Here is a 24770-nt window from a genome sequence, read left to right as displayed (position 1 = left end):
ACATAGCCGACCTTAGATATCGTAGGAATCTTGACGATCCACGCATGTTGAGAATTGTTTTAACGTTACAAATAACAAACTACTGTATTCTTTTACGAACGTAGCCGTCAAGCGTGTAAATGTCGAACGAGATTCGTAGTATTGGCCACAGTTTGTATCAGACTTGATGATGAAAATGAAAAATATGTTCTTATACGTAAACAACGAACTGCTTCCATCAATTCCTTTCTTTCTTGCGGTTGTCTCGTTATTTGCTTTGGCTACCATTTTTGACAATGACAACTATTAAAATACGATTAAGGCTAATTATATCGATAAATTAATTTGTCCCTTCCCTCTCTAATTTCAGACATGTAGCAGTATACTTATACTGTATACGTATACTATTGATGAGTAAACGTGGTACACTGTACATAGTCGTTCACGTTAAGTGAATTACAATCAGTTATGGATTTAAAAGGATAGGGGGTACCAGGTGCTCGAGTCCCCCTTCCGTTGGCAACCGGAAACAGCTGTATTTCAGTGGTTCCAAGCTATCTTCTCATCCTTAAAATATTTTACGATTATCAATTCATTTTTATTCGAGATCTCTACTCTAATTTCATTACCGTTTAATCTGCAAATTGCGGGCGCCTGTGAGAAAAGTAATCACGAAACGATCACTGTCCAACTCGGTAATAGGGTCTTACCGTGGTTAGGCGGTCACGCAATGTCGTTGGTAACCGTGAGTAGCATTGACCATTGTCGTCATGGTGATTGCTATGAATTCTACAAACATAGCCACATTGATGTGTCAAAGGGTGAATGAAAAAACTGTTCGAGTGGAGCTTCCTTCCTGATGTGCAAAGATGTGAATGAGTTGCCGTCCGTGAACACCGTCTCCGTCTGAAAATTTTCGTACGTCTTCAATCGCGCGGGTCACCGTAAGCTTCCGATTCGTGAAGCTCGACTGTGCTCAAGGTCTCGTCACGATGTCTGGGAAAAACACCAACGAAAAGGTCCTCGAGCTCGACACGCACGTCACCAGAAATTATGACATCGTTCGACGACTCGGAAAGGGGGTAATTATTTTTATTTTTCATTGATATTCACCGGTCTGTTGGTCCTCAAGAATTTTTAGGGATTAATAGGAGTGCATTTCAAGATTGGTTTAGAATTACACACTCGGAATATAGCAGTTAGTTTATGGTAGTTTGAAATAGTTTTACTTATTCTTCTTTGCTGGGTTTTATGTGCAGGTTGTTCTTCTCGAATTGTTTTTTTTTGAGGTATTGTTTAATTAAGCACTTGATTATGCTTTTAAAAGAGGGTAATTTAGTCTTGATTAAGTCTTCAAGTATATAAAATTTTGTTCGTATGGCTTCGTCATTCATTTTCACATGGGCTTGAATATAAAACAGAAGAAATGTAGACAGTTGCAGCAACGATACTTCTGGGGTAGATTTATATTGTAAAGTTAATTAAAATGTAGAAGAATTAAGTCAACACAAGAGTGTCATTGTTCGTCACGTAGATTGATAGATTCAGTAATAGTATACGTCGACGGTCCTGTAAATTGGAGAATAAAACGCTGCTATATTTGATAATAAAAATAAATAGAATGTGACCGAGGGTGCTATCAGTTTCCAATAAAAAAAGAATTGTTTTCTAGTTTGTTTTTGCAAGTGTTATTTTTACAACACTCTTTTTATAACACGGGTGTTATTTTTATTGTATATTAAGAAAACATTTCTTGGCATATGCATGGCGATAATGGTATTTATAGGACAGAGCGAACATCCTAGAAAAGAGACAAATGTACGCAATTGTCAATAACAGTTGTCGTGGTAGCTACATCGTTGGCAAGTATCTAAATCGATAGTTGAGCTATTAACAGTGATAATCATGACAACGAGCAACGGGAGAGTAGTAACAAACAACTGTCGACGACAATGGTTCCCAGTTTTCGAACTAGGCTATAGATAGCTAAATATTTAAAAATCTATTAATTTATTCGCCACGTGTTTGTGCACTTGTGCACACTGCTAAGAACTATAGCTGGGCATCGATGATTCCGAATAAATCTTTGTTTCGTTAAATATTCCAGTAAAATTGTTTTCAAAATATTCGGTATATAGCATCGAACGCCAATTTTCGTTATGTGGCTGAAATTTTAATTCCAATAAAACCGTATTTATCGTTGACGTATACAACGGGGAACGAACGCATGAAAAATTTACGAGAACAATTAACGGAAACAAATTTGTGCCTGCAAATGAGCTTCATGAAATATAATAACACAATTATTTGTATAATTCAATTTTACGGTGATTGTGAGGGGAATAATTACGGTAGAGGATTAAAAAGGTCGAAGAAAAATTTGTTTATATCTGGAATATTAATGTTGTTCTGCGTAATATTAGTACGATATCCAGGATTTTTAAAAGCGTCCTTGTAAATGTTAGTCTCTCCTAAGTGCGTCGTGATAGTAAAAAGCTAGGAAATCACTGTTCTAATCTATAATCTAAATCTTCAGGGCATATAGAGTTGTTTCAAGATATTGTGTAATAACCACTCGTTTGTTATCTATGTGATGTAGCGTAATAACCACTTGTACCCTATCTTCTCCTATCTTACGGAAGTTTTCTCATTGAAAGCTGAATGGCTCTTCAGGAATTAATTTGTCCGCACTACAGCGTAATGTTTCTTTGAGGAAATCGAGATAAACATTTTGTCTAACATTTTTATTGCGTCGAGTACAAATTTCAATTCATTTATTTATTGTTCACACTGTCGCAAATCCTGAGACCACGTATCCCGTCGTTCGACAGGCGTACGGGATCGTATGGAAGGCGATAGATAAGAAAAACCGGGAAACGGTGGCGGTGAAGAAGATATTCGACGCTTTCCGGAACCAGACCGACGCGCAGCGCACGTTCCGTGAGATAATGTTCCTGCAATCATTCGCCAATCACGAGAACATCGTACGACTGCTAGGTCTTCACAAGGCGAACAACGACCGGGACATTTATCTCGTGTTCGAGTACATGGGTGAGTTTTATCCGGTCCGAAGAAGGATTCACAAAAAGGTCACGTGCCGCGGCGATTCTCAGACATTTTGGGCTGAAACACGTTTCGGCCCGTTTTCCCAGAAACCGATCTCCACAACGTCATTAAGAAGGGCAACATCCTGCAGGACATCCATAAAGTCTACATTATGTATCAGCTGTTTAAGGCGATCAAATACATTCACTCGGGGAACGTGATACACAGGGACCTCAAGGTTAGTCGATCCATCCTGCTTTGACTATACAGACTCGATGGTTTTGGAGATTTTTCATTTTTTCGAAGAGGTTTGTTCGTCCTTCTTTTTGAAGCGTTGTCAATTGAACCTTGTGCTATCTTATCGTCCCGAATCGAGATTGAATACACTGCCTTGCAGCATCAAACCGACTGTTGTAATGTTTGTTACAGCCGTCGAACGTTCTACTGAACGCCAAATGTCATTGTAAAATCGCCGACTTCGGACTGGCGAGATCGGTTACCCAGATCGGCGAGGGCGATGGCGAAACTGCCAGCGATCCTACCCTCACGGATTACGTCGCCACTCGCTGGTATCGCGCCCCAGAAATACTCGTTGCTTCAAAGAGGTACACTTGAAAGTCTCTCTCTCTCTCTCTCGACTTTAGACTGTAGGTTTTATAGCTCAGAACTGTTAAGAAAAATCGCTATTTGCGTGTTAAAATCCAAACGAACTTTTTGGCCATCCTAATAAACATTCTTTCCCATGTGGAATTATCTTGCATCTATCTTGTGGAAGGATAATCGTTGGAGCACATTTAGGTTAATGCAAGCATAAGATCTTTGGCTCTGTCTTTTAATGAACCTCTGTGTGCCAACGTTGTTCAGGTACACGAAGGGCATAGATATGTGGTCGTTGGGATGCATCCTCGGGGAGATGCTACTTGGAAAACCATTGTTTCCCGGTTCCTCGACGATAAACCAGGTCGAAAGAATAATGGCCACACTCCCGTCACCTACCAAAGAAGGTAACTCTGCGACGAAATGGATAGTGGTTAAACTTTCCACGTTTTTCGACCAATGTTCTTCCTCAGATCTGATTTCGGTCAGCGCTGGATACGGAACTAATCTATTGGAGAAGACACCGAGTGGACCAAGGCGTTCTTTGAAGGATATACTACCTGGGGTGTCGAAGGAGGCCTTGGGCCTTATCAGTAATCTAATACTCTTCAACCCCAATCATAGATTAACGGCTGTGGAGGCTCTGGAGCACCCCTACGTGGCCGAGTGCGTACATCCATCAAACGGATTTATCGATCTGCTCCAAATAGAGTGTAAAAAGTTCCTGAATCATTTCTTTACTATGATCACACTCCCCTTTGACCCAGATGTGACTGAATTTCGTTAAATATGTTTTGTAAAGGGAAACAGAATTCCTAAAATAACCCTTCCTTCTGAAGGAATGTCAGGTTAATGTAGGTGGTATTAAAAGGGGAGCAATAATACCTACGATATATTTGGAAGGTAAATTTTAAAATCTACACCTCCGAGGCGTAGATTCGTAAATTGGAACAAAACATCCGTTGGAGACGAACCGTTCTTCATGAATTTGAAAGGGGAATAAACTTCCATTAATATTCGCGTTAATATTTACTTCTTCTCCAGCTTTCATCAAAGAAGCAACGAACCAGAGCGAGGATCGAGCGTGGTGCCGTTGCTCAGCGACGATGTGCAGCTCTCCGTCGACGAGTACAGAAATAAATTATATTCGATGATGGACGAAAAGCGTCGAAAGCATAAAACTATGTGAGTAATACTCGAATGAAATACTGACTTTTCAGAATACACTGCTTTATAGTACATACAATTGATGTTCGATAGGTCCAAGTCAAGGATCAGGCGACTTTCGGAGCACATCAGGAAGGAAACCAACAGCCCTGTCATTGGCCAGGGCGACGCGGTTGTTGGCAAAAATCTCGCTCACTCTTACCAAGATTTACGGAAAGAGAGAGGCAAAAGCGACGCGTACGAACCCTCGTGTTTAGAGGGTACTGCTGTTATCAAATGTACATTTAATTTATACAAGTAGAACCAAACATAAAAAAATACAGAAATAAAACTTATTGTTAGCTCCTTATTTTTTTTTAATGGATCGAACGATAATAGCATTAAACGATCCACTTACGGTTTCAGCGCGAGGCCAGCTGCAGAGTAGAAAAACGTTGCGGCAGCCGCAAATCGACAGCGGTGAAAGGATTACGAAGACGAGGACGATAAGTACGTCTATGGAGCCGCAAACGCAGAACATCGTCAGAAATCTTCGACCATCTGGTAAGTATCCCCCTTAAATAAACATCGTCTTCATTTTTTGGTGATAGGAGCACACTTTCACTTACTATCGTCGTTTGCAACAATTTTAAAGAAAAAGAACAGCTCCTGTTACTGTCCAAACTAAAGTTGTAAACGCTGCCGGTTCATATAATCGTTCTAACGTCTTCTAGCCAAGAACGTGGCGACCCAGTACACGTACAATTTAATCAACAACAACGCCAGTAATTTCACACCGAGTACAACGAAAAGCTGTCTGCACATCAACCAGCAACAACTGTCCAAATCTCAGCGTTCCATACAGTCGGACCAAGCGGTGGTAAGTAAACTGGCTCGAGCCATTCCTATTTCGTTTGACGTCTCGACGCCAACGCTTACACTATTTGACGATTTAAAAAAAAAAAAGAAAAAAAAAAAATAACGGCTAATCGGAAGCACTGTGTATATCGAAACACGATTGCACTTTTGAATTTTTGGAAACACAATCGTGTCTTCAATGCGTTACTTGATTAGTCCCATGGTGAAGGTCATCGTGATGGGTCACCGATTATAACAAAAATTGTAACGAAAATAATTGCTTAAAAAATTGATCGTCTGTGCGCAAGAGTAAACAGACGATTCTATCGTTGCAGGCTACGTGTCGCGTGGGATTCATTTAGGTACTGTAACCATTTATACGTCCCACAATTCACGCTTATCGCACATGGAACCGACGTGCTTTTCTTTCCTTCTGTTGTTCCTTTCATTCTTTGCGACAGTTGGCCGCGAATTCAGCAGGATTTCTGGTATTTCGTTCGACCCCACGCACTTTTCTACCTATTATTTACAGTTGATTTAGTTCTCAACTGTCGACTTTCGCTTAATCTTATTACAGCGAACGGCTCATTTCATCATTGATTTTATCAGTTTTGCACGTGAATATTTGATCGTGCACTTACTTTCTGTTCGCCATGCGTGCAAACCTACCGATACTACCCAGGTACGACAATATTTTTCTTCCGTAGTCGCTGCAAATTATCGATCTACTCATCTAATTATCATCCGATTAAATTAAACTCTGAAAGGGGTCTCGACCCCTGGAAGCTCGTCACAATTGTTCTACGGTACTTAATAAAACTTTGCATTTCAACAACCCCTTTCCCCCTCCCCCTCCTCCCGAATTTCAGTGCGCACCAGGAGGCAGATCCTGTCAATTAAGCCAACTGGGTCGAACAAAAACGCGAAGGAACTGCAAGCAGGTCCGTGGATCCGCAGAATGCTCATCAGACACCAACTGGCGCGAGGAGGACCGAAGGAAGAGCTTCTTCTACGACAGTCCCAACAGCCTTCAGACGAAGTACTTGGCGAGAACCTCTGACAACAGCATAGGCTACGATCTCAGGTCTGGCAGTAACAAGAACACCAGCAGCAATGTTAACAGCGCTGAATCCCTATCAGCTTCGTACCTCTCCACCTCTAGGAGCCAGGCTATTCGAAACTACTTAAATCAGACGTTGCCTCCACGTGTCGATGAACAATCGGTGCTGGCGTGCCGAACAGGGAGCAGCCTGGATCATCGACTGATTTTAAGGAATAACGCTGGAGACGCGAACAAGGTGCAGGTGTCGTCCTCGTTAAAAGGACCCAATTATCCTTTAATAGGCAGCAACAGGCTCAAGAACGGAGCTCTCAATGGCGGTCATAGGGTGGAATCGAAGCACGTCGTCGAGGGCAACGCTATCGTTGAGAAGAAATCGACGTCAGCGATACGTGACTCGCGTTTCCTCGATAGCTACGCGCAAAGCCACGGTGTGATAACAGCCTCCGCGTATAAAGACTTACGTAACGGGACTATACGGTGGTAAAATATCGCCGAATCGAGCTTTCGAGGGAAAGGAACGCCGACAGCCACGATTTACGACGACGAAAGGACGCGGACGAATATTTTTTTAAATCTTCGTAGATAAGGACGATACTTTGGTTACTTTGAATGCATTGGTTTGGAGCGATACGAGGATTTTAATTTCTGGAGACTTCGACAGCAGGAAATTGGAGGTTTAGGAAAATTGAAGATGGGGGAGAAAGTGGAAGCAGCGACTCTGTAGCAGACCCCATTGTCCATTTGAAATTATCTTACGTAATTTCCAAGCCTCAAGCAAAGAACTTTCTGTTTTAATCGTGAGAATCAGTTGATCACAGCAATCGACCGATAATCATTACTATTCATAATTGAGTACACATGCACTCTCAAAATTAAACTGCAACGTGTGGTCGCCTTCACTCTGTTCCCCATCTTGAATTTCAATAAATTCAAACGTACTTCCCGCATTGCTCCAGGGTCGACAAAACTCCCATCGACTTTCTTGTTCATAGATAAGACTGGTCAGGGTCGACCCCTCGAACGTCACTTAAATCGTCATAAAACGTTCGACGTCGGTGTTGTGCAAACAAGGATCGATCGGTCGTCTTTTCACCGCGCTAGGTGAATACTCTTGTGTTCTTCAACGAAATCGAAGGTGAATTTTGTCGGTGAACCGTGACGTTTTCTTTTTTTTTTTTCTCTCGAAAGCCACGGGCGTCGATAGTAGGCAAATGTTCCTAAATAAATTTTTTGCGACAAGTAAACGATATCGCGCGATCAATACCTCGAATTCCACGCTAGTGGAAACTGCCTTGAGCGATAGGAAACAATAAATGATTTCGAAGAAGGTACTTTAAGCTCCTAGTTAAGAAGAGTCTTGCTAGTCTCACGGTCTTTTTATAACCTTAGGATAGGAATCGATGAAAACGGAAAATGAAAAGAACGAATAAAAAAAAAAAAAACCTTCGTTGAACCGACTTCATGTATTCGTCGTTTGTCCTCGGAATGTTACGTCGACGTTAAACTTCATTGAAACTGAAATTAATTGTTGAGAGGTTCGATAATTGTAGTGGTTGGTCGAAGAACACGGGAAACTGTGACAACCTGTGGCGGATCTAGACTTATAGGGGCTTTAGAAGTTAATTGCTTTGGGACAATCCTCTTTTAAAACGTTTCGTGAAAATATATATATATATATACTGCCTCCTATTATTATCTGCGAGGACTGCTTCGAAAGCTAGAAAATCGAAGGATATGTTAAAAATATAAAAATCTAAACAGTGGAAAACCGTGCATACACAACCTTTTACTAGGAAAAATTCTCAACAAATATGTTGGAAATACGTTGGTTTAATTAGTATCATGGTGGATCCGTTACTGGTACTAGGAAACAAGTGAATGATTCATGTTAACGTGAAGCCAAATTTTATTCGCGCGCAACGATTTCATTTTCGATTATGCGAAAAATCTTCGACGACGACGCGACGTAGCTTGTAAAATTCTTTGTAATATATCTTTTTTGTGATACTTTTACCCGGCTATGTGATAACGTCTAATTCTTATGTATTACCTGTCGTGGAATAAATTTTTACCAAAGGACGCGTTTATTCCCTGGCTCTACGTGTCCTGATCAAAAGCGTCGCGATGAGATAGCCTCCTATCGCGACGCTAGCGGTTGCACCCTCTGCGCGTTGGAAAACAAGACGGTCGTATTTTCCATTTTCCATCCTCTGTGACGCGGGTCGAATTGCTCCCTATCGTGTAACCCCTAACGTGCATTGAAAGTGACTAACGTAGACGTTACTGTTTGTTATACTTAGACTGTTTGTTCTACTTCAGTGGTTTGCTAAGAAATGGTACAAGCTAGAAAACAATCATTTTTGACATTCCATCTTTCGAATAATTTTCACGCGAGCAACTTGACCAGGATAGAAAAATATTAATCAGAGTAACGACAAGTTTCACTGTAACGATAAATGCCTCAAACGTATCTCGATAAAATTCGTGAAGTGTTCAACCATTTATTCAACTCAGAGAATCGTCAACTGTGTGTCAGGTTGTGAAAAAAAATATGATCGATATCGGCCGGGCGAGGCAGAGGAGAGAGCGTATTTTTTTGTCACGGTTATCTCTATTTTTTCTCTCTCTCTTTTTTTTTTAATAGTTTAATCCGATATTCACGTTAGCAAAGCCACGGGCAGAAATTTGTGACAAGTTAAGTTGCAGAACGAAATAAAAGAAAACAGTAGGATGGTTTAAAATGTTGAATATACTGGCTGGTTTTGGATACATATTAGTGAAGGGATTACTGTTTTTCTGAATTTCAAAATAAATCGTCCATATATTCGTAAACAATTGAATTTGATTATATATCACGTTTTATTCGACATATGAAAATTTCCATGGATCTTCTCCATTTATAAAGAAAAAATCCCCTCGACCTACAATTTAGTTCCAACCGTTTTTATTACGTCACTTATCGATCATCGAAGAGCATTACTATCATTCAGCAGCGAGTTGATCCAGGTTCAGCTGGAAATATTAAGCGTTAAGTATACTCGAGGAGAATAGAAATGTCGAATCGAAAGTCGATTTAAAAAATACGATCAGGAACGAATTCTATTCGCTGCACATGACATCGCATCGGTTTAATCGATATTGTCATCTCGACTATCTCGAGGATACAAATAGCGTGATTTTCAATTATTCACTGATCTCATTGACAACGAACTTGGCGTGGCTTATCAACTTAAAATCGATACTATATTCTGCAAATAGAAATCGTGAGTTTGTTTAAATTTCATAAAATACCGATAACGCGTGACGTAATTCAACGATATTCTTAGCACTAGTCATTTTTACCAAATCCTCCTCAATCTTTCAAGCATTGTAATGTTCAATTTCCGGCTTGGGAGCAGGTAGTTTCCTATTCAAGACGAGCAATTTCTTTTACGGCCATTCTCATGGAGATCAATTCAATTCGAATTTAATCGAGCTTGATACCGCTGTCGACGTCGGCGTCGACCTCTGAGGGACGAAAGCGTAGGTTTGCGGCACGCAAATATTTACGAAACGATATACGTTCATATCTATTCCGGTTCCGTTTCCATCTGGCTTCTTATTACTCTTTTAGTTAATTCAGGTACGTTTCTGTTGGGTTACTTAGATCGCCATCTTATTTATTGCGTGTTTATTTGTTTATTTAGATTATATGTGCAGAAGGTAGGAGAAAAGATATAATGCAAGGTGGGCTAGCATGATTTCTTATGCAAAATTGAATCGATAGGGTAGAATACAAGTTTTTGGTGCGATTGAATAAGATTCTACTCTAGATTCTAGTCTAGTACTCGCTGATTCTACTTGTTCGTAGCTAGCGCACAGATGCATTTATACTTGGATTGGAATTGTATTGGTTCAAATGCAATCCAGAATTATGATTACTGGATAATGAGTCGAGTGCATCGTTCTTTCCCTTTGTTGGATTTTATTTTCATCTCGGATACCATACATCATTTCCTTTTTGATAAAGAAAAACTAGAATGTTTACATCTATCGTCTGTAAACGGGTTACATAAATTTACATACATATAGATATTAATCATCTAGAAGTCATTCATTCCATTCACTGCAACGATTCGCACGGGTGGTCCAATAATCGATCGACGACGAGATTGAATATTTAATTTCTGAGCGGACATGGTGTGCAATAGAGAAGGCTTCGAATGAGTTTCGAATACAGAAAATGACGAGAACCAGAATATAAACCATTCATCGAATAAAAAAACGTCATCTGTTCCTTACCACGTTGACATCCAGACTAACACCGTGACTAACTCTGTTTGAAGAGAACTGGAACACGATCTAACATTTCTCGAAACGCTTGGTAATCCAGATTTATGTTTTTTAACATCATACCTTCACAATTAATTCCTCTAATCCCTTATTTAGTCCCTCATTTGTGGCTGACGCTACGGTCAACGCGTTACTCCTCGAATTCTTCGATAAAGATCCTTCTTCGCTCGAATAATAATTGTTTCAGTGAAATTTCTGATTCACTCTCAGGAGCAACGTTGTTCGTCCGTGGTGACGGTGGTGTTCCCTCGAGGTTGGCTACCTTCGTGTTCGTTCTTCTCGTAGCAAGTTTCCTGTTGTGTGCCAGCCTTTGCTGGCTGCCCAACGAGCGTCGAAGGCTTCATCCTGAGGCTACGCAGCATGTAGCACCGTCGATGAGGACTGTGTCTACTGTAGAAGCTGTCGTAACCGCTGCTAGACGTAGTGGTGCGTTTCAGTGCCAAAACAGCGTGGTGACCGCCTATGGGCAGCCCGCATCCGCACGAAGGCAACATTCTTCGTTTACGTAGCAATCCTCGTCTCATCGAACCGCCACCGGTACTGCACCCTGCGCACACGTCATCGATCACGGCGGTTCCTTGAACACTCTGAAACAGTATGCCAGAACCGGAAGTGTAAGGATGTCAAACATCTATTAAAATTATTGCTCCGCTTCTAGGTTTCACGCGATTTTCTCGTATTCTTGTAACGACCAGGAACAACGATTCTTAATCTTCTCTAGCTCGTGACACACCTTGAAAATGAAGTTTGGTGTTTGTTTGGTGTTGAAAGGGTTGTGAAAAATGAAGAGACACTTGAAATTATTTTAGATATCGTGATATTGATCCTAGTTACCAATAGTTAGTTAGCAATTAATAAAATACAAACTTCCATGCGTTGGAAAATAGACTTTGCTCATCACTTTTAAGAATCACTGCTCCGAAAGGGCAAACGACCGAGTCAGAACGATACGTCTCGACGAGGAGTTCTCTCATGTTTGCGAAAACAACGTAGCATCCGTCATTTTCGCGAAAACCACAAGTCGTTCTCGCGACGAGCAAACAGTCCTACAATCACAATTTGTCTTCGGGCTCCCACGATACGAAGGCTCACAGGGTTTTCTCCGGGCTATACGTGAACCTCGCTTCCACGGAGGATATTTACGAATAAATATTTGGTGGATGAATTACGCAGCTTCCATTTTCTTCTCGTATCCTTGGATAAAGTCGGATACAAATATCTTCTCGGGTGTCTCTGTTTTTTTCGCGAATGGAACAAGAAAAGGAGGAAAGGACGATCCGAATATAAAGTGGCGAAGAGATCGATAAGGATGTTAGTATTACCCACGAAGAACCGAGTCGCGAATGCCTCAAATACTCGAAAGTATAGTAGTCGCCTGGAACTGTTAAACGATGCACCTCGCGAAAATGTTTATATTCTGAACGGTGAAAGGAGGCTATTATCGATGGCGCACGGATGCTCGTCTAATTTGGTTCCAGACGATCTGCGTCACGGTATGGTTGTGCAAGAGCTGTCACGCAATGACTATAATTTTACGAACTTACGCGTGGAATTCATATTAGGGGTTTAATGGAATCGCGATACTACCAGTCCGGTGTGAATTGCGGCTTAGGAGGCGTCATATAAATTCCGAGAAGCTCGTGGAGCACAGTTCTCCCTGTTTTCGAGAATTGTAATGATGACGGCAACGTTCGATGTACTACGCGAAACACTGCAGCTGAATATCAAACACGATGGAGAGGTTTGAACACGATTAGGGGGTTTGAATGTCGGAAATAAGAGGAGATGCGCGCCACCGAGTTTTAATTTTCCGCTGCCAGGATTTGCTCAAAGGAACGCATGTTTTCATTATCAGTCGCGATGAGACGTTTTGTGGTTTGTGTCAAGATGATAGGAAGACAAAGACGTGATAAGAGAATGTATACTTAATGGAAGAACAAGTAGGTATTTGACGTTTTACATAATATTATATTAGGCGTGGAAATTAATTCTGTGCCCTCACATTCATAACTTAAGTGAAAATATTTTCTCGTTATTTTGTTCATTGTACCGATTGGTAACGTTTGGACACATAATTAAATTGAATAAAATATGTATTATTTTCACAACACATAACGATATACGAATACAATTCATTTGTAGAGGGTGGATGCAAAGATTCGTCCGCATGTTCTTCGACTGTAAATTTAGGTGTATCCTAACAATCATTCTTGACTTCAATAACAAAGATATTGCCGTCTGCTAAATTTCCAGAAGCTCCGTACACCTCGTAATAAATATTTACTCACCACAGGCTGGCCAGCGCAGCGCACTGAAAATCGCGAGTCGTGTACATACACAAACACAGTCGTATATTCCGCATTCTTTTCGAGTGCAAGTTCGTGGCTGTTCGTACAAGTATTTGGTTTTCCGGCTTCGACTGGACTTTCCCGTGAATATTTCGTGTAACGTAACAAGGTGATCGTTGAATATTTACTATTGAATATTTGCAAAGGCTTGGGGAAAAGGGAGTTTGGGAATCCATGCATGTAAATTCGTGTATTTTTAGTTGTGGATTTGCTGGTGCATTTCGACTTCTACTAAGATCAGATATTGATTCGTCACGATTAGAAAGAAGGAAGAGAAGAAGAATCCAAGAGATAAAAAATCATTTCTGTAAGCACTCTAAACCGGGACAAGTTGTTAATTAGTGTCTAGATAGAGAGATACACACACACACACACACGAAGGTATGGAACAGAAGCGGGACAAGAGGAAAGGAATCACGGTTGGAAGATAATCAAGACAAGCCACACACAGAGAGATACATTCTGCACACTTACTCTGCGACGTGGTCTTCGACGCGCCAGGCCGCGGGGACCGCGTCGAAGAATTTCGGCTACGCTTCGGCGGAAATTGCGAGTCATGAAGCAGTACACCACAGGATTCAGCGCGCTGTTCGCGTGTCCCAGAAAGAGGAAATAGCGGTGGACATCCGAGAACGTACTACCTTCAGCTGCGAACAATTTCGAGGCTTCAATTTGCGGAGGTTTCCAGCCAGTGGTAAACCCGTGCCTTTTCGCTGGGGTACTTGAAAGAGAATCGCGTCTGTCTACTTGGCGCTAGCCAACTTCTCATCTTCGTACAGTGCAGAGAGTAAATATTGAAACAGTAGGACACGTTTGGAGTTTGATATTTATTCGAGGGATAAGTTTATCTCCAAAACAAGCAAAAGTCACGTCATTAGCAACCTCTGAACTACGTCTGTTCGAAAGCTTCGAAATTTTTAAATTTTTTATTGACGAACTCCTCTCGTGGAGCTCGAACATGCTCCATTATTCGGATGTTTCTCCTGGCCCACTGTACATTAAATTATTATCAGAGCTGAACAAGGTGGTGCAAGGGAATTCGATTAAAAGGCGCGCGACAACCCCGAGCGTACTTTCGTCAATGAACGAGCACTCACCACCGACTGTACCCAGGTCGGCCAAGAGCATTAGAACGTTGTACGGTAGCCAGCAGAGAGCAAAGAGCACAGCCAGGAGAAGCAGTATCCAAGCAATTCGCCTTCTCTCGCGTACCAGCCGGAAGCTCTGCGAACAGAATGCAGTTGCACAACGGTTGTAAATGGGGACGGATTTAGATCAAGTTCGAGTGTCTGCTTCATCGCCGATCGGGAAGGATACCGATGGATATTATCCAGCGTCGGATTAAGATAGGACTCGGAAGGGTCGCCTCCCACGCGCCACTCATTGTCAGCTGGAAGCTGCAGAGATTAATTTGAGGCAATTTGTTGAATTCAAACACACTTGGAGCAACTATAAACTTTTCTATAAGCTTATCTAAAATAGTCGATGATTATTGGAGAAAAATCAAGCTTTCATTGGTGGATGTATAATACTAAACAACAAGAAATGTCTGAGTGTAAGTCGAACTCGCGGCTATTTCCAGACCTTGATCAGACTTGCAGCTGAATGGGCTTTAACGAACGAAAGTTAGAGAATCGATATGTATCCCAAACTCGATATGGTTCGACTGATTGTAAGGGCGCAAAGTGCATCTGTCCGAGGCTGACGTCGAAAAAATTACAGTACGCTACACCTCCACTTATCCAAACACGTTTAGAAGTACGAGAAGGATGACAGAGATCCGCCACTGCGTCACTAATATTTTATTCGCACAATTGAGACTGGTATACTTAGAAGGGATTCAGTAAACATAGAAATGTTTCCGCTATGATTTATTATAAAACAATAAAATAATAAAAAATTAAAGCCACGAGTGGTCTTAGTATATTTTAAACTTGATCTAAAATTTATTGTAAGGAACATGAAAATATTAGAATTACAATTATTATTCAATTATTAATCGATGGTTCTCAAATATACAACGAGAAAATTTCCGAGTACAGTTAAGTCAAAACTGTCGTGTCCCTTCTTTATGCATCGCGTAATCAGGCCAATCAGGCCACGTGTGATCTCGATTCGATTATCATTGGAGGAAAGCGAAACTGAGGTTTGTAAAGTTACGCGTTATCGGGAACGTGAAGCAAACTTTCGACTAACCTGTTGCGAACTGGCACTTCCTTCGACACTATCACAATCAAACGGTGGTCTTCTGGAGCACAGCGTGCGACCCATCATGGAGTAGGCCAATACCACGACGGAACCTGTAGCAGACGGGTAATGAAACGTACGGGGATTATAAAGGGAGAAAACAGTTGCAACACCAACGTATTTTAATATGAAACAATATTTTCGCAAACAGAGGGAGCAAGTGAAGAGGAGCAAGTGAAGCAGGGATGATGTTGGAGGCGAAGGAGGTGTTAAAGATGTAGAGGTCGTGGGTGTCATCATTACGTTAAGGAGGAGAGGGCGATAAAGATGGTGGGAGAATAAAAAAGGACATGTAAATTCTAACGTGCTTCGTAAACAAGTAATCCCTTTCGTAAACGTTGCTCGTGTTAGAATCCAGCATGAATAAAAAATAATAGCGGCTTTACGAACGGTTTCTATTAGTTCCAGCCACCCCAGGTTTCAATACCACGAATTTACATTGTAACAATGGACCTCGCGTATTAATGTAATCCACTATCGTGTTCAGCTATGCAAATTCCAGGAACAAAGTTAACTGGCGGTAAATAACGAAGATTACCTATATCAAACGAAGTCGATGCTGGATTCTAGTTACATTCTACATTTTTTACTATATTGTAAATTGCATTTGAGCGATTCAACTCCTTGCAGGTTCTCTTATAAAGAAAATGGCGCAGAGGGATTGCACGGCGAAGGTACGCTTACTATTAATCACGGCGGCTTACCAGGAATGGCGTAAACCAACATGAACCAGACAGGTCCGAAAACACGCGCTTGGATGCCCAGAAGCTCGAAATCTTCCCCACAAACGTACTGAGGAGGTATCAACCGGTACAGACGCAAGAAGTTCTGTGAAAAATTCCCCGTCGTCGTCCTGAATATGTCGCTCTGGTTTGCGATATGGAGGGTCCTCTAGGAGAAAGATTAGGTAACGATCATCCGTCGATCTGTCTTTCGCGAACGCAAATCTTTCACGCCAGATTTACGTGCGGCAAAGTGTCTCCTACGTAGGGTTGTTTCATTCTTTCATCTCTTTCGCGAGTGTATAACTACGGATGGGAAATATTTTACGGGGTGGAGATTGTATTACATATTTAAGTTTGGAATTTCAGAGCCATTTTTGTGTCGAGCATCAGGGAACAAGGGCTTCCTCAAATAAATTATTTGAAAAATTATATTTATTTGCGAGTATTTTTTTTTTTTTTTTACGGAATAGAAATATTCAAAGGAGGTGAATATTTGGATGAAACGAACGACGTTGGTACCAACCACTTTCAGGACTGGAGCAAAGATGATTAAAGCGATCAGCCAGAGAGCGACGATAACGAGGACGGTGCTCTTGCGATTGAAGACCCGTCGAAACGCCATCGGACTCCTTATCGCCAGGTATCTATCGATGCTCATCGCGGTAATGGTGAAAACCGAGGCGGCGACGGCAACAGCTACGAACGTTTTAAGTTATCAAGGTATCGGGGCTGTATTATCATCATCCTTTTAAATCACCCAGCGTATTCAGCGTTCGGGATCGAATGTGGGAAGGAAGGTCGAATTAAAAAAAGAAAATCAATACACGGATCGTTGGTTCATTATCCAAATGAACAATACGTCATCGCAAACTATTCCTGATTTTCTAGACCTAACCCTGGTACAATCAAACCCCTCGAAATCATGGATTTGTATTTCTGGCTGATTTTGGTTAAAGATCAAAATATCTGATGTAATCAAAAAAGAAAAAAAAATTGTAGGGCGGAAAAAGGAGAATCGGCAGCATCATCGTTATCCTACTTCTGTATAAATTTATGCTTCACACGTAAATATGCATACACGTATATGTTGTGCCATCATCATGCATATTAAAGCACATCACATATGATCTGCATATTAATACTCTATTATATATATTATTTTACGTAGAGTAACGATACGCATCTTTCACGTACATTTTGAATATTCATCGTGTATAAAAGGTACACAGTACTTGTAATAAGTAAACGTTTTTGAAGGGACGATAAATGTATTTGAATATTCAAACAGTTGATCCCTGGAATTATTAATGGTTAGATTCTTCGGTTACGCTGCCACAATTTTTGACAAGGAAGCTTAACTGTGTTTCCATTATTGTATAGAATGGCCCATGGCGCCATTAATTTTAATAAAGAGAAAGTTGGAAGCTGCATCCCCGGAGTAGGACGCGTCGAAAAAGCTTCTCTCCTGTGGAAACGGGGCTCGCGCGCGTGTGATCACCAATACTAGCTGACGTACACACGGCCTGGTAGATCTTTTATGTATGAGCTGGAGTAGGACTCTCGTCCTCTCTGCTTAGAAGGCGCGAGTTATATCGTAGCAATTCGTGACGGTAATATTTCTTTTCCATTCAGTGACCCTCGCGTTTCCACGGAGAAATAGCGTTAACAGCCTTGCCCTCCACGGAAACATAACTAATAAGCAGCTGTCTGATCCGTATACCGTGCTAACGATGGAGTGATAAAGGAATTAGGGAGTTAGGGAGTGCTAGAGAGTGATGAATGCCTCTGGATGGAATTTAGATTCAGTAGCTGAAACTCTTACAAATGATCACTCTAGATCACACTGACACTGTCTGTAACAGCTTGGTATCGCAAAGTATTACCTTGGCAAAAATAGATCATTTTTCAATGTCTCGTGTATTTTATTTGAACGTGGTTGCAGTTTTGTTTTTACTTGCACTATATTTGGATAGTATTCGCTTATTCCCATCGCTACTTTACACCGCATCGCGATGAATTACCTTGGAGGTAAGAGACTAGTTTGCACATGACTTCTCCATGGTCCCACACGGTCGAGACTGCTTGGCTGACGGCCATGGGCATGCAAATCGTGGTCACGAGAAGATCCGCCACGGACAGGTTCACCACGAAGTAATTAGTAACGCTGAAAATAATTACGAGGCATCGTGTTGAATATTACTTACAAAAATTAAATGAAATGAATTATTCCCAGGAAAGCGAACGAAGGAAATGGGACTGCGTCATGAATATAAATTAATTGAAAAGGAAGAAAAATAAAGTTAGAAGAAGAAAGGCTTAGCGATGGAAGTAGACTGACGCGTGAACATAGTCTATATTTCATAGAATTTATCAATGTGTATAGTCTTCTTTCTTCTAACTAAAAATAAAGTGTATATACTCCATGAAATTCCCTTACTAAAATACAGAGATACCAGGTTCACACTTTTCTAGCACGCAGTACAATATAATCAATCTCGCTGTTAATCCTAGGATCGATATCTAGCAATTTGCGATTCAATGGAAAGAACAAGGGACCTTTACGACGTCGACGGTCGAGTCCTTTGCAAATGACGAGTTTCTTGGAAGTTACGAGAGATCGTTCCAGCACTGGTATTCTTTTACCCCGCCGATTCACAGTCGCGATTTCCAGCTAATTTCAAGCAAAAAGAGGATTAAATAATTGAAACGCTACTAGGGCGTGTCATCCACTCTACATCCAAGATGTGTCTTTTCTTCGTCCTTCTAGAAATGGATGAAATTTTCATTTAGATGAAATATTCGAACATGGAATAAAAGAAGAACCTTTCATCCGTAATTTGCTCGATGAAAGGGTTTATATTACTTTATATTATAAACAAATATAAATAGAGAATGCTTTCTAAAACACCGCAGTCGTATGCAAAAAGGCATTGGTTAATTTCAAGATTCCCATTCGCAGGCGCGGGAGGGCAATAATTTTTGCTTCGCAAGTAAACGTGAAACGTGAAACGTGGCGTGGCGTTTGTTCATGCATCACTGGTGCAAAGAGATCGCTTATTTACATGCCGTTTCGCCGCTATGAGAAATAAGCACACGCCTATGCGTTTCTGAATCTGAACTCCAAGGTACATTCATGTTCAAGGTATATTCTTCGTCTTTGCATCCAAGGTGAGATGAAATTCTTTCTTTACATAAAGAGTTTACCTACTATCTAAATATTTTAGAAGGTGACTTTATAGACTTTATTTATCAGCTTCATATTCTCCGTATAATATGTAACAACTGTGACACTCGAGTCTCAGAAAAGGAGACGTTACGTCGACATTTTCGTCATGTTTCCTCGGGTGGAATCGTCGACAGGTCGATTATGGCGCCAGTTACGCGGCACCCTGTAATTGGGTTCACACAACGCGCCCACGCGTTATTACCGCCTATTACGCGTGTCTCGTCTGTACCAGCAATTGTACGTCTACAGTTCATCAATAATCCGTGCATCCTAATTAAGTTCTTCCCGGAGACAGTCTTCTTCCCGAGTTTTTTCCATCGGAACTGGGTCGAGGAAACGCTTTGAATATGACACGGAACGTCGCCGACCCGCGACGCAACGTCAACAACGAGGCTGGATAACAATGAAAAATGAAACTCGTAACTCAAGCTGTTTGATCCGGACAGGGTTGCGAAATTCAAGCATGTAACATAGTCAGTTTTCAAGTACATCGTGTGTACCAACGTTTTCTTCGGCTATAGGTGAATATTGTCTAAATAGTTGGGGTCTGTCTCTTATTGTTAGAGGAAAAGGTAGGCGAAATTCGACCGTGCTATATCGTAACATCCTTGTACTTTTCTATCTTTTGTTCATTAATAAGTTATACGATATATTCCCTGTTATTGAAAACAGATATAAAATTGGGCTGTTCTTTTTGGCGAGGGTAGCGATGCGATCGGAAGCTTTCCTGCCGAGAGGGTGCTGCAATCGTTCGTCGATTAGGGGTTACAAATTCAAAGACGGAACACCTGCATCAGCCTTGATCCCGTGAGGCTAATTCGACGGGCTTTCTAAAGCGCCTCGCCCAAAGTTATAATTAACTCCACCGAAATCGATCCTGTTCTCCTGAAAGCAATATCCTGATAGTAAGCCAACATGCATGACAGGGGTGACAGCCTCCCTAATCAACGGCCTATACACTCGATACCGTTTGAACCGACTAATCCCCGCTTAATTTAGTCAAATCTCTCTTGATCCGCTTCGAGACGCCTCGCCAACGATCCTAAGATTAAATTGTTTGCTGCAAAGTACTTTTAGCCAGCCTGTCGACGCATCCCGCACGTGGAAAATGTAACGTGATCGCGCGGAAAATCATCGATGGTGCGTTTAACACCAGTTGCATACACGTTGCAATAATCCACTATAAACAAGGCCCCGGGCGTTCTCGTTGGAGACGTCTTATCGTTACAAAATTTAATTAACATTGGCACTTGCTATTTTAATTTAAAATAATTCTAAATTCAATATACGTATACCAGTACCAGGAATCATCATCGATATCAAAGATATAAGACTGTAAACTACTTCTTTACACGTTGATCGCCACGTCGCGTCGTAGAAAAATGCTAGCAATAAGGAAAGGATCACATATTTTTAACAAAATGAAATCACGAAGTACGCAATATTAGGGTTCCCTATCGTTTAACCAACCCTAATATAACCCGAACAAGACAGGTGGGCGAGGATCTCACGCCTTTGTAGACGACCATAAAACCCCGAGTACATACCTGCGCATGTAGTGGTACTTGAAAACGACCGCGATGACTAGGACGTTGGCCGTGACGGCGAGTGCCATGACGAGAACGTAGAGGACGATCAACAAGTAATCGGTGTCGTTGTGGATGTTGTCGTAAATTTGCTGCCGCAAGATGTCGATGATATTCATCTCGGAATTTTCGTCGACGGGGATCGCGGTGTCATTTTGGGTGACGTTGAACTCTGTCGAGTGCGTCGATGACGATCTCGAGTCGTCGTACACGCTTGTCGACATGGTCGTCGATGGAGAAGCTCATCCGAACGATTCCAGGGGTGTCGATCCGTGGTGGGAACGGCTCCTGGGATCGAGCAGCATGAAGAACGCTGCCTCTTGGTTACGTCTTGCGTCAACAGACAAGTTAGCCGCGATCAATCGTGCTATTGTTACTCCAAGCAAACGTTTTCCAAACTCCTTAACTCATCGTTAGGAGGAACACTACTCGTCTCCCTACGTGTTTACAATACACTTACATGCCTTTGTGGCGATTTGGTTTTGAGAATGAGCGAGACTAATTTCTTGGTTTACAGTTACTATGTACCTGCCAGACGATAATGTTAAAAAGCCTAATACACCTAAAACGATCAGACACTCAACATTCGTTTGACTGTCTTGAATTATCAATTGGTTTGGGAAACGTTGCTCCAAGGTATCGTTTAACCGAGCTTTCGTTCGATCATCGAAGGAACGCCTTCGCCACGAGCGATTCTGTTATTTCGTTGGAATAAACTCGATTATCCGGATACACAGGGTATCGTGCTCCTCATACGCGCGATCGACAACTGAACTTATTTTAGTGGGGGTCGGAACGAGTCCCCTCTCGTCCCTCGTTATTTCATTATTCAGTTCGATCGCTCGCTCGATTCTTCGATTCCTCGCTGACAGACGTTCGGGTTTCTTAAGTCCAGCATTAACGAAGGGACCGACCAGCCCGAAGCCTTCTAGAGCCAGGAAGCAAAACTCGAGACTTCTAACGAGGCTATCGATAATTGGCATAGAAATTGCACCCAGCCTCTAAAAATACGTGGATACAATGCGAATGTTATAGCTACGTTAGATTATTTCACTGTATAAAATTGCTGTGAAATCCTTAACGCATGACAACACGGGTAATTGCTGATCGCGTGAAAATTAAACGCGGAACATTGATATTTTCAAAGTAGCGCTACGCAACTTCTACGTTCGCTAATGGTTATCGTTCGAAAAATGGAGAGGCTCGGAGGTCCTGAGCGAATTGAATGACTTCAATGGCTTCCCGATAATGGGAATTTTCGCTTTATAATCAGTCACGGTGAAATTTCAATCGTTTATTAATTAATTGAGCTCGCGATGTCACCAATCGCTCGTAGAGCCGGATAAACGCGTGCGAACCATCGATCGAGGGAAATTTTCATTATCGAAAGGGAATGAGTGCGCAAAACCGTTTGTCATTTTTTAACCTGATACGACCTCGTTTATACCTATAGAACCGGAGCTGTTAGTGGCAGGACTCGTCGCGTGAACGCCAACGCACGGCACGCTCGTTTCGTAGTCGACTCAATTACACTCGATACCCTTTTTACACGGTGGATACGTTACACAGAACACCGCGAAACAAACAATTCACGCGAAAAAGTAATGTTGCTCTTGGTGAAATGGGAAATTCCTTTCTGTATCATCCTGAAATTGCGTTAGAGGTAAAATGTAACTATCCCTAAAATGGTTTCCTTCAATCCCATTTAAAGTTATACTAATTGAAACCTATTCAAGAAACTCTTATGGATATTGTGAACCTCTCACGATAAAAACTCCATGGAAACGGTTATTCCAGAACTTTTATTGGAAAAAGTTGTACAAGATAAATAAAATTCCATAAATATAACAGAATGCACGTAAGAGTTTTATAATTATTTTGTTAAGCCAAGAAACCACGACTTTCAATCGAGACTTCCAAAGTTTTTTCTTTGACGAAGAGAACCTCTTGCACAACTTTTAGTTTATTTTTCGTCCATTCTACTCGAACTACCATTCAAGAATTATAATTTATTTGTTCTCGTTGGAACTTATAATACGGAAAGTTTTATTATGAAAGTTTCGTTACAACTGTTTCCATGGAACCCGTCGCGGAAATTCCATCGTACACTCCTTGTTCGAATAAAATGTCAAACATGTAAGTCAATTACATCGAATAACATGAAAATTGAAGCTTTTCGATGCATAGATATTTTGATATCGACACTATTCTTTCTACTTGTAAGATAAGATAGATCTCTGGAAAAGTAGAAAAAAGGGTCGCGTTTGAGAAATCTGACACGCTATAAGGAATATCCTACACCTTCGTTATTTCAACAAAATTTTCTCGAAAAACCTCAGAAATATGGTATACATAGATACACCGTTCCACAGCCTAAGAGAATTTGTTGATCGTTCAAAATCTGCGTATTTATATTTTTATTTTTATTCAATAGTTTCAATTTTACTCACTCGATCCTGAACTTTACGAAGCATCACTCTTGACACAACAAAGATTTATTATTATATATACTATCCCGATCATTGAACGAGGTATTTTTCTTAGTATACAAGAGAGACAAGTCTTTAACACCACCGTGATAACACGTTACCGACGCCGACGTCGAAACAAGGAAGTAAGTAGAATGAACGAGCAATAGACAGACACTTCTTGGTTCACCGCGCCGACACAAACGAACTCGATCGCTTCCCGTGAATGACAATGCACGCGAAAAGTTTCGGGAGCGGGTCCACGATAAACTGAAAGGAAGAAAATCACAGCTCCCGCCGGAGCTCTTGAAAGCATCGTGCGCGTACCTACGAGAGCGCCTGCGTTCTCTGTCTCCACTTGATTTCCCGTATCCTGCGTTACGCCGTCACCTACGATTCCTCGAAAAGCGTCGATCCGAATTGTTCCCTCGTCATCATCGACAGACGTTATCGCGAAACGTTAAACGCCGTCGCGAAATCTTCCTCGGCTCGCCACTTTATTCCCACGTTCGAAGGGAACCGCAGTCCAACCGAAAAGACAATAAACAGACAACGCGTCCCGGACGCGGCCGAGCAGAAATATCCTCTGAGATATATGTATATCTCGCGTTCGAAGAAGGTCTTCTCGACGATCCCAGCAATGTATTACAATAGAAACGCGTTGAAATGTAAACGTTTTTCCACACCTGCGATCGAATGGGGAAAATATAAATTATGTGATATTGCTAATAATGAATTTTTCTGGCTATTTTAAAGTGTTTTTTTTTTTTTTTGTCTAGCGTAAGTAAGATAGAGATGGTTTGACTTGTTTCCAACAGATACCAAAGTACTCGAATGGTTTCATTGATGACTAAGTAAAGAGGTGAAAGCGGACGGACATGATTAAGTGTTAAGATTAGATACGTAGGAATAGATAAGATTAGAGCAGAATTATGAGGGTTAACGACACAGGATTTACAATATAAAGAAACCGGAACTAATAAAAGAAAAATGGTTACAAATCAAAGGAATACGTTTCCAATTTTTATCTCGGCATTATAAAGTAAAAGTATCGGAAAAAAATTCTATTTGTAGAAATTTTCTTTGACAGTTCGAATCATTGCTACTTTTATTTATAGTCGGTGGGTCCGATCCGTTCGATACCACGAAT

The 24770-nt window shown here is 41.3% G+C and overlaps 2 protein-coding genes across 7 annotated transcripts; one reads left to right on the top strand and one right to left on the bottom strand.

The window, feature by feature from the left end:
* The first annotated feature begins 345 nt into the window (after positions 1-345).
* Positions 346-8866, top strand: LOC128889789 (extracellular signal-regulated kinase 2). Of its 2 annotated transcripts, XM_054147764.1 has the most exons (12): positions 346-1061; positions 2811-3030; positions 3132-3262; positions 3454-3629; positions 3889-4028; positions 4095-4287; positions 4666-4806; positions 4882-5066; positions 5194-5331; positions 5502-5647; positions 6495-6709; positions 6788-8866. In XM_054147764.1, the coding sequence occupies exons 1-12, from the start codon at positions 972-974 to the stop codon at positions 7170-7172; spliced, it is 2160 nt and encodes a 719-aa protein (XP_054003739.1). In that variant the 5' UTR covers positions 346-971; the 3' UTR covers positions 7173-8866. The 2 variants fall into 2 exon arrangements, with proteins under 2 accessions (XP_054003739.1, XP_054003740.1); XM_054147765.1 differs by lacking the exon at positions 6495-6709 and having other exon boundaries at positions 8224-8866.
* A 2286-nt stretch (positions 8867-11152) lies between these two features.
* LOC128889795 (RYamide receptor-like) lies at positions 11153-24643 on the bottom strand. 5 transcript variants are annotated; one of them, XM_054147782.1, is made up of 9 exons: positions 23948-24643; positions 21114-21482; positions 18362-18504; positions 16864-17036; positions 16320-16506; positions 15565-15668; positions 14466-14592; positions 13843-14015; positions 11153-11607 (listed from the first exon to the last, which is right to left on the bottom strand). In XM_054147782.1, the coding sequence occupies exons 2-9, from the start codon at positions 21374-21376 to the stop codon at positions 11227-11229; spliced, it is 1551 nt and encodes a 516-aa protein (XP_054003757.1). In that variant the 5' UTR covers positions 21377-21482; positions 23948-24643; the 3' UTR covers positions 11153-11226. The 5 variants fall into 5 exon arrangements, with proteins under 5 accessions (XP_054003757.1, XP_054003754.1, XP_054003755.1 ...); XM_054147779.1 differs by lacking the exon at positions 23948-24643 and adding an exon at positions 23603-23905 and having other exon boundaries at positions 21114-21714; XM_054147780.1 differs by lacking the exon at positions 23948-24643 and adding an exon at positions 23603-23905 and having other exon boundaries at positions 21114-21589.
* Positions 24644-24770: the final 127 nt, after the last annotated feature.

The sequence above is a fragment of the Hylaeus anthracinus genome, unplaced genomic scaffold, assembly GCF_026225885.1.
Source record: "Hylaeus anthracinus isolate JK02 unplaced genomic scaffold, UHH_iyHylAnth1.0_haploid 11997, whole genome shotgun sequence".
Taxonomy (NCBI): Eukaryota; Metazoa; Arthropoda; class Insecta; order Hymenoptera; family Colletidae; genus Hylaeus; species Hylaeus anthracinus.
Note: the sequence above shows the minus strand (reverse complement) of the source record. Positions and strands in the feature narration are given on the sequence as shown.

What these genes read in the sequence shown, in the direction of transcription:
- LOC128889795 (XM_054147782.1), bottom strand. Translation starts at nt 21,376, where the DNA reads ATGTCGACAAGCGTGTACGACGACTCGAGATCGTCATCGACGCACTCG. An exon ending in CGACCTGGGTACAGTCGGTG is followed by an intron (nt 14,016 to 14,465) that starts GTGAGTGCTCGT and finishes AATTGTTCGCAG; the next exon opens with CTGAAGGTAGTACGTTCTCG. An exon ending in GTCGAAGACCACGTCGCAGA is followed by an intron (nt 11,608 to 13,842) that starts GTAAGTGTGCAG and finishes ATACTGTTTCAG; the next exon opens with AGTGTTCAAGGAACCGCCGT.
- LOC128889789 (XM_054147764.1), top strand. Translation starts at nt 972, where the DNA reads ATGTCTGGGAAAAACACCAACGAAAAGGTCCTCGAGCTCGACACGCAC. An exon ending in GAGCACCCCTACGTGGCCGA is followed by an intron (nt 4,288 to 4,665) that starts GTGCGTACATCC and finishes CTTCTTCTCCAG; the next exon opens with CTTTCATCAAAGAAGCAACG. An exon ending in CGTCGAAAGCATAAAACTAT is followed by an intron (nt 4,807 to 4,881) that starts GTGAGTAATACT and finishes GATGTTCGATAG; the next exon opens with GTCCAAGTCAAGGATCAGGC.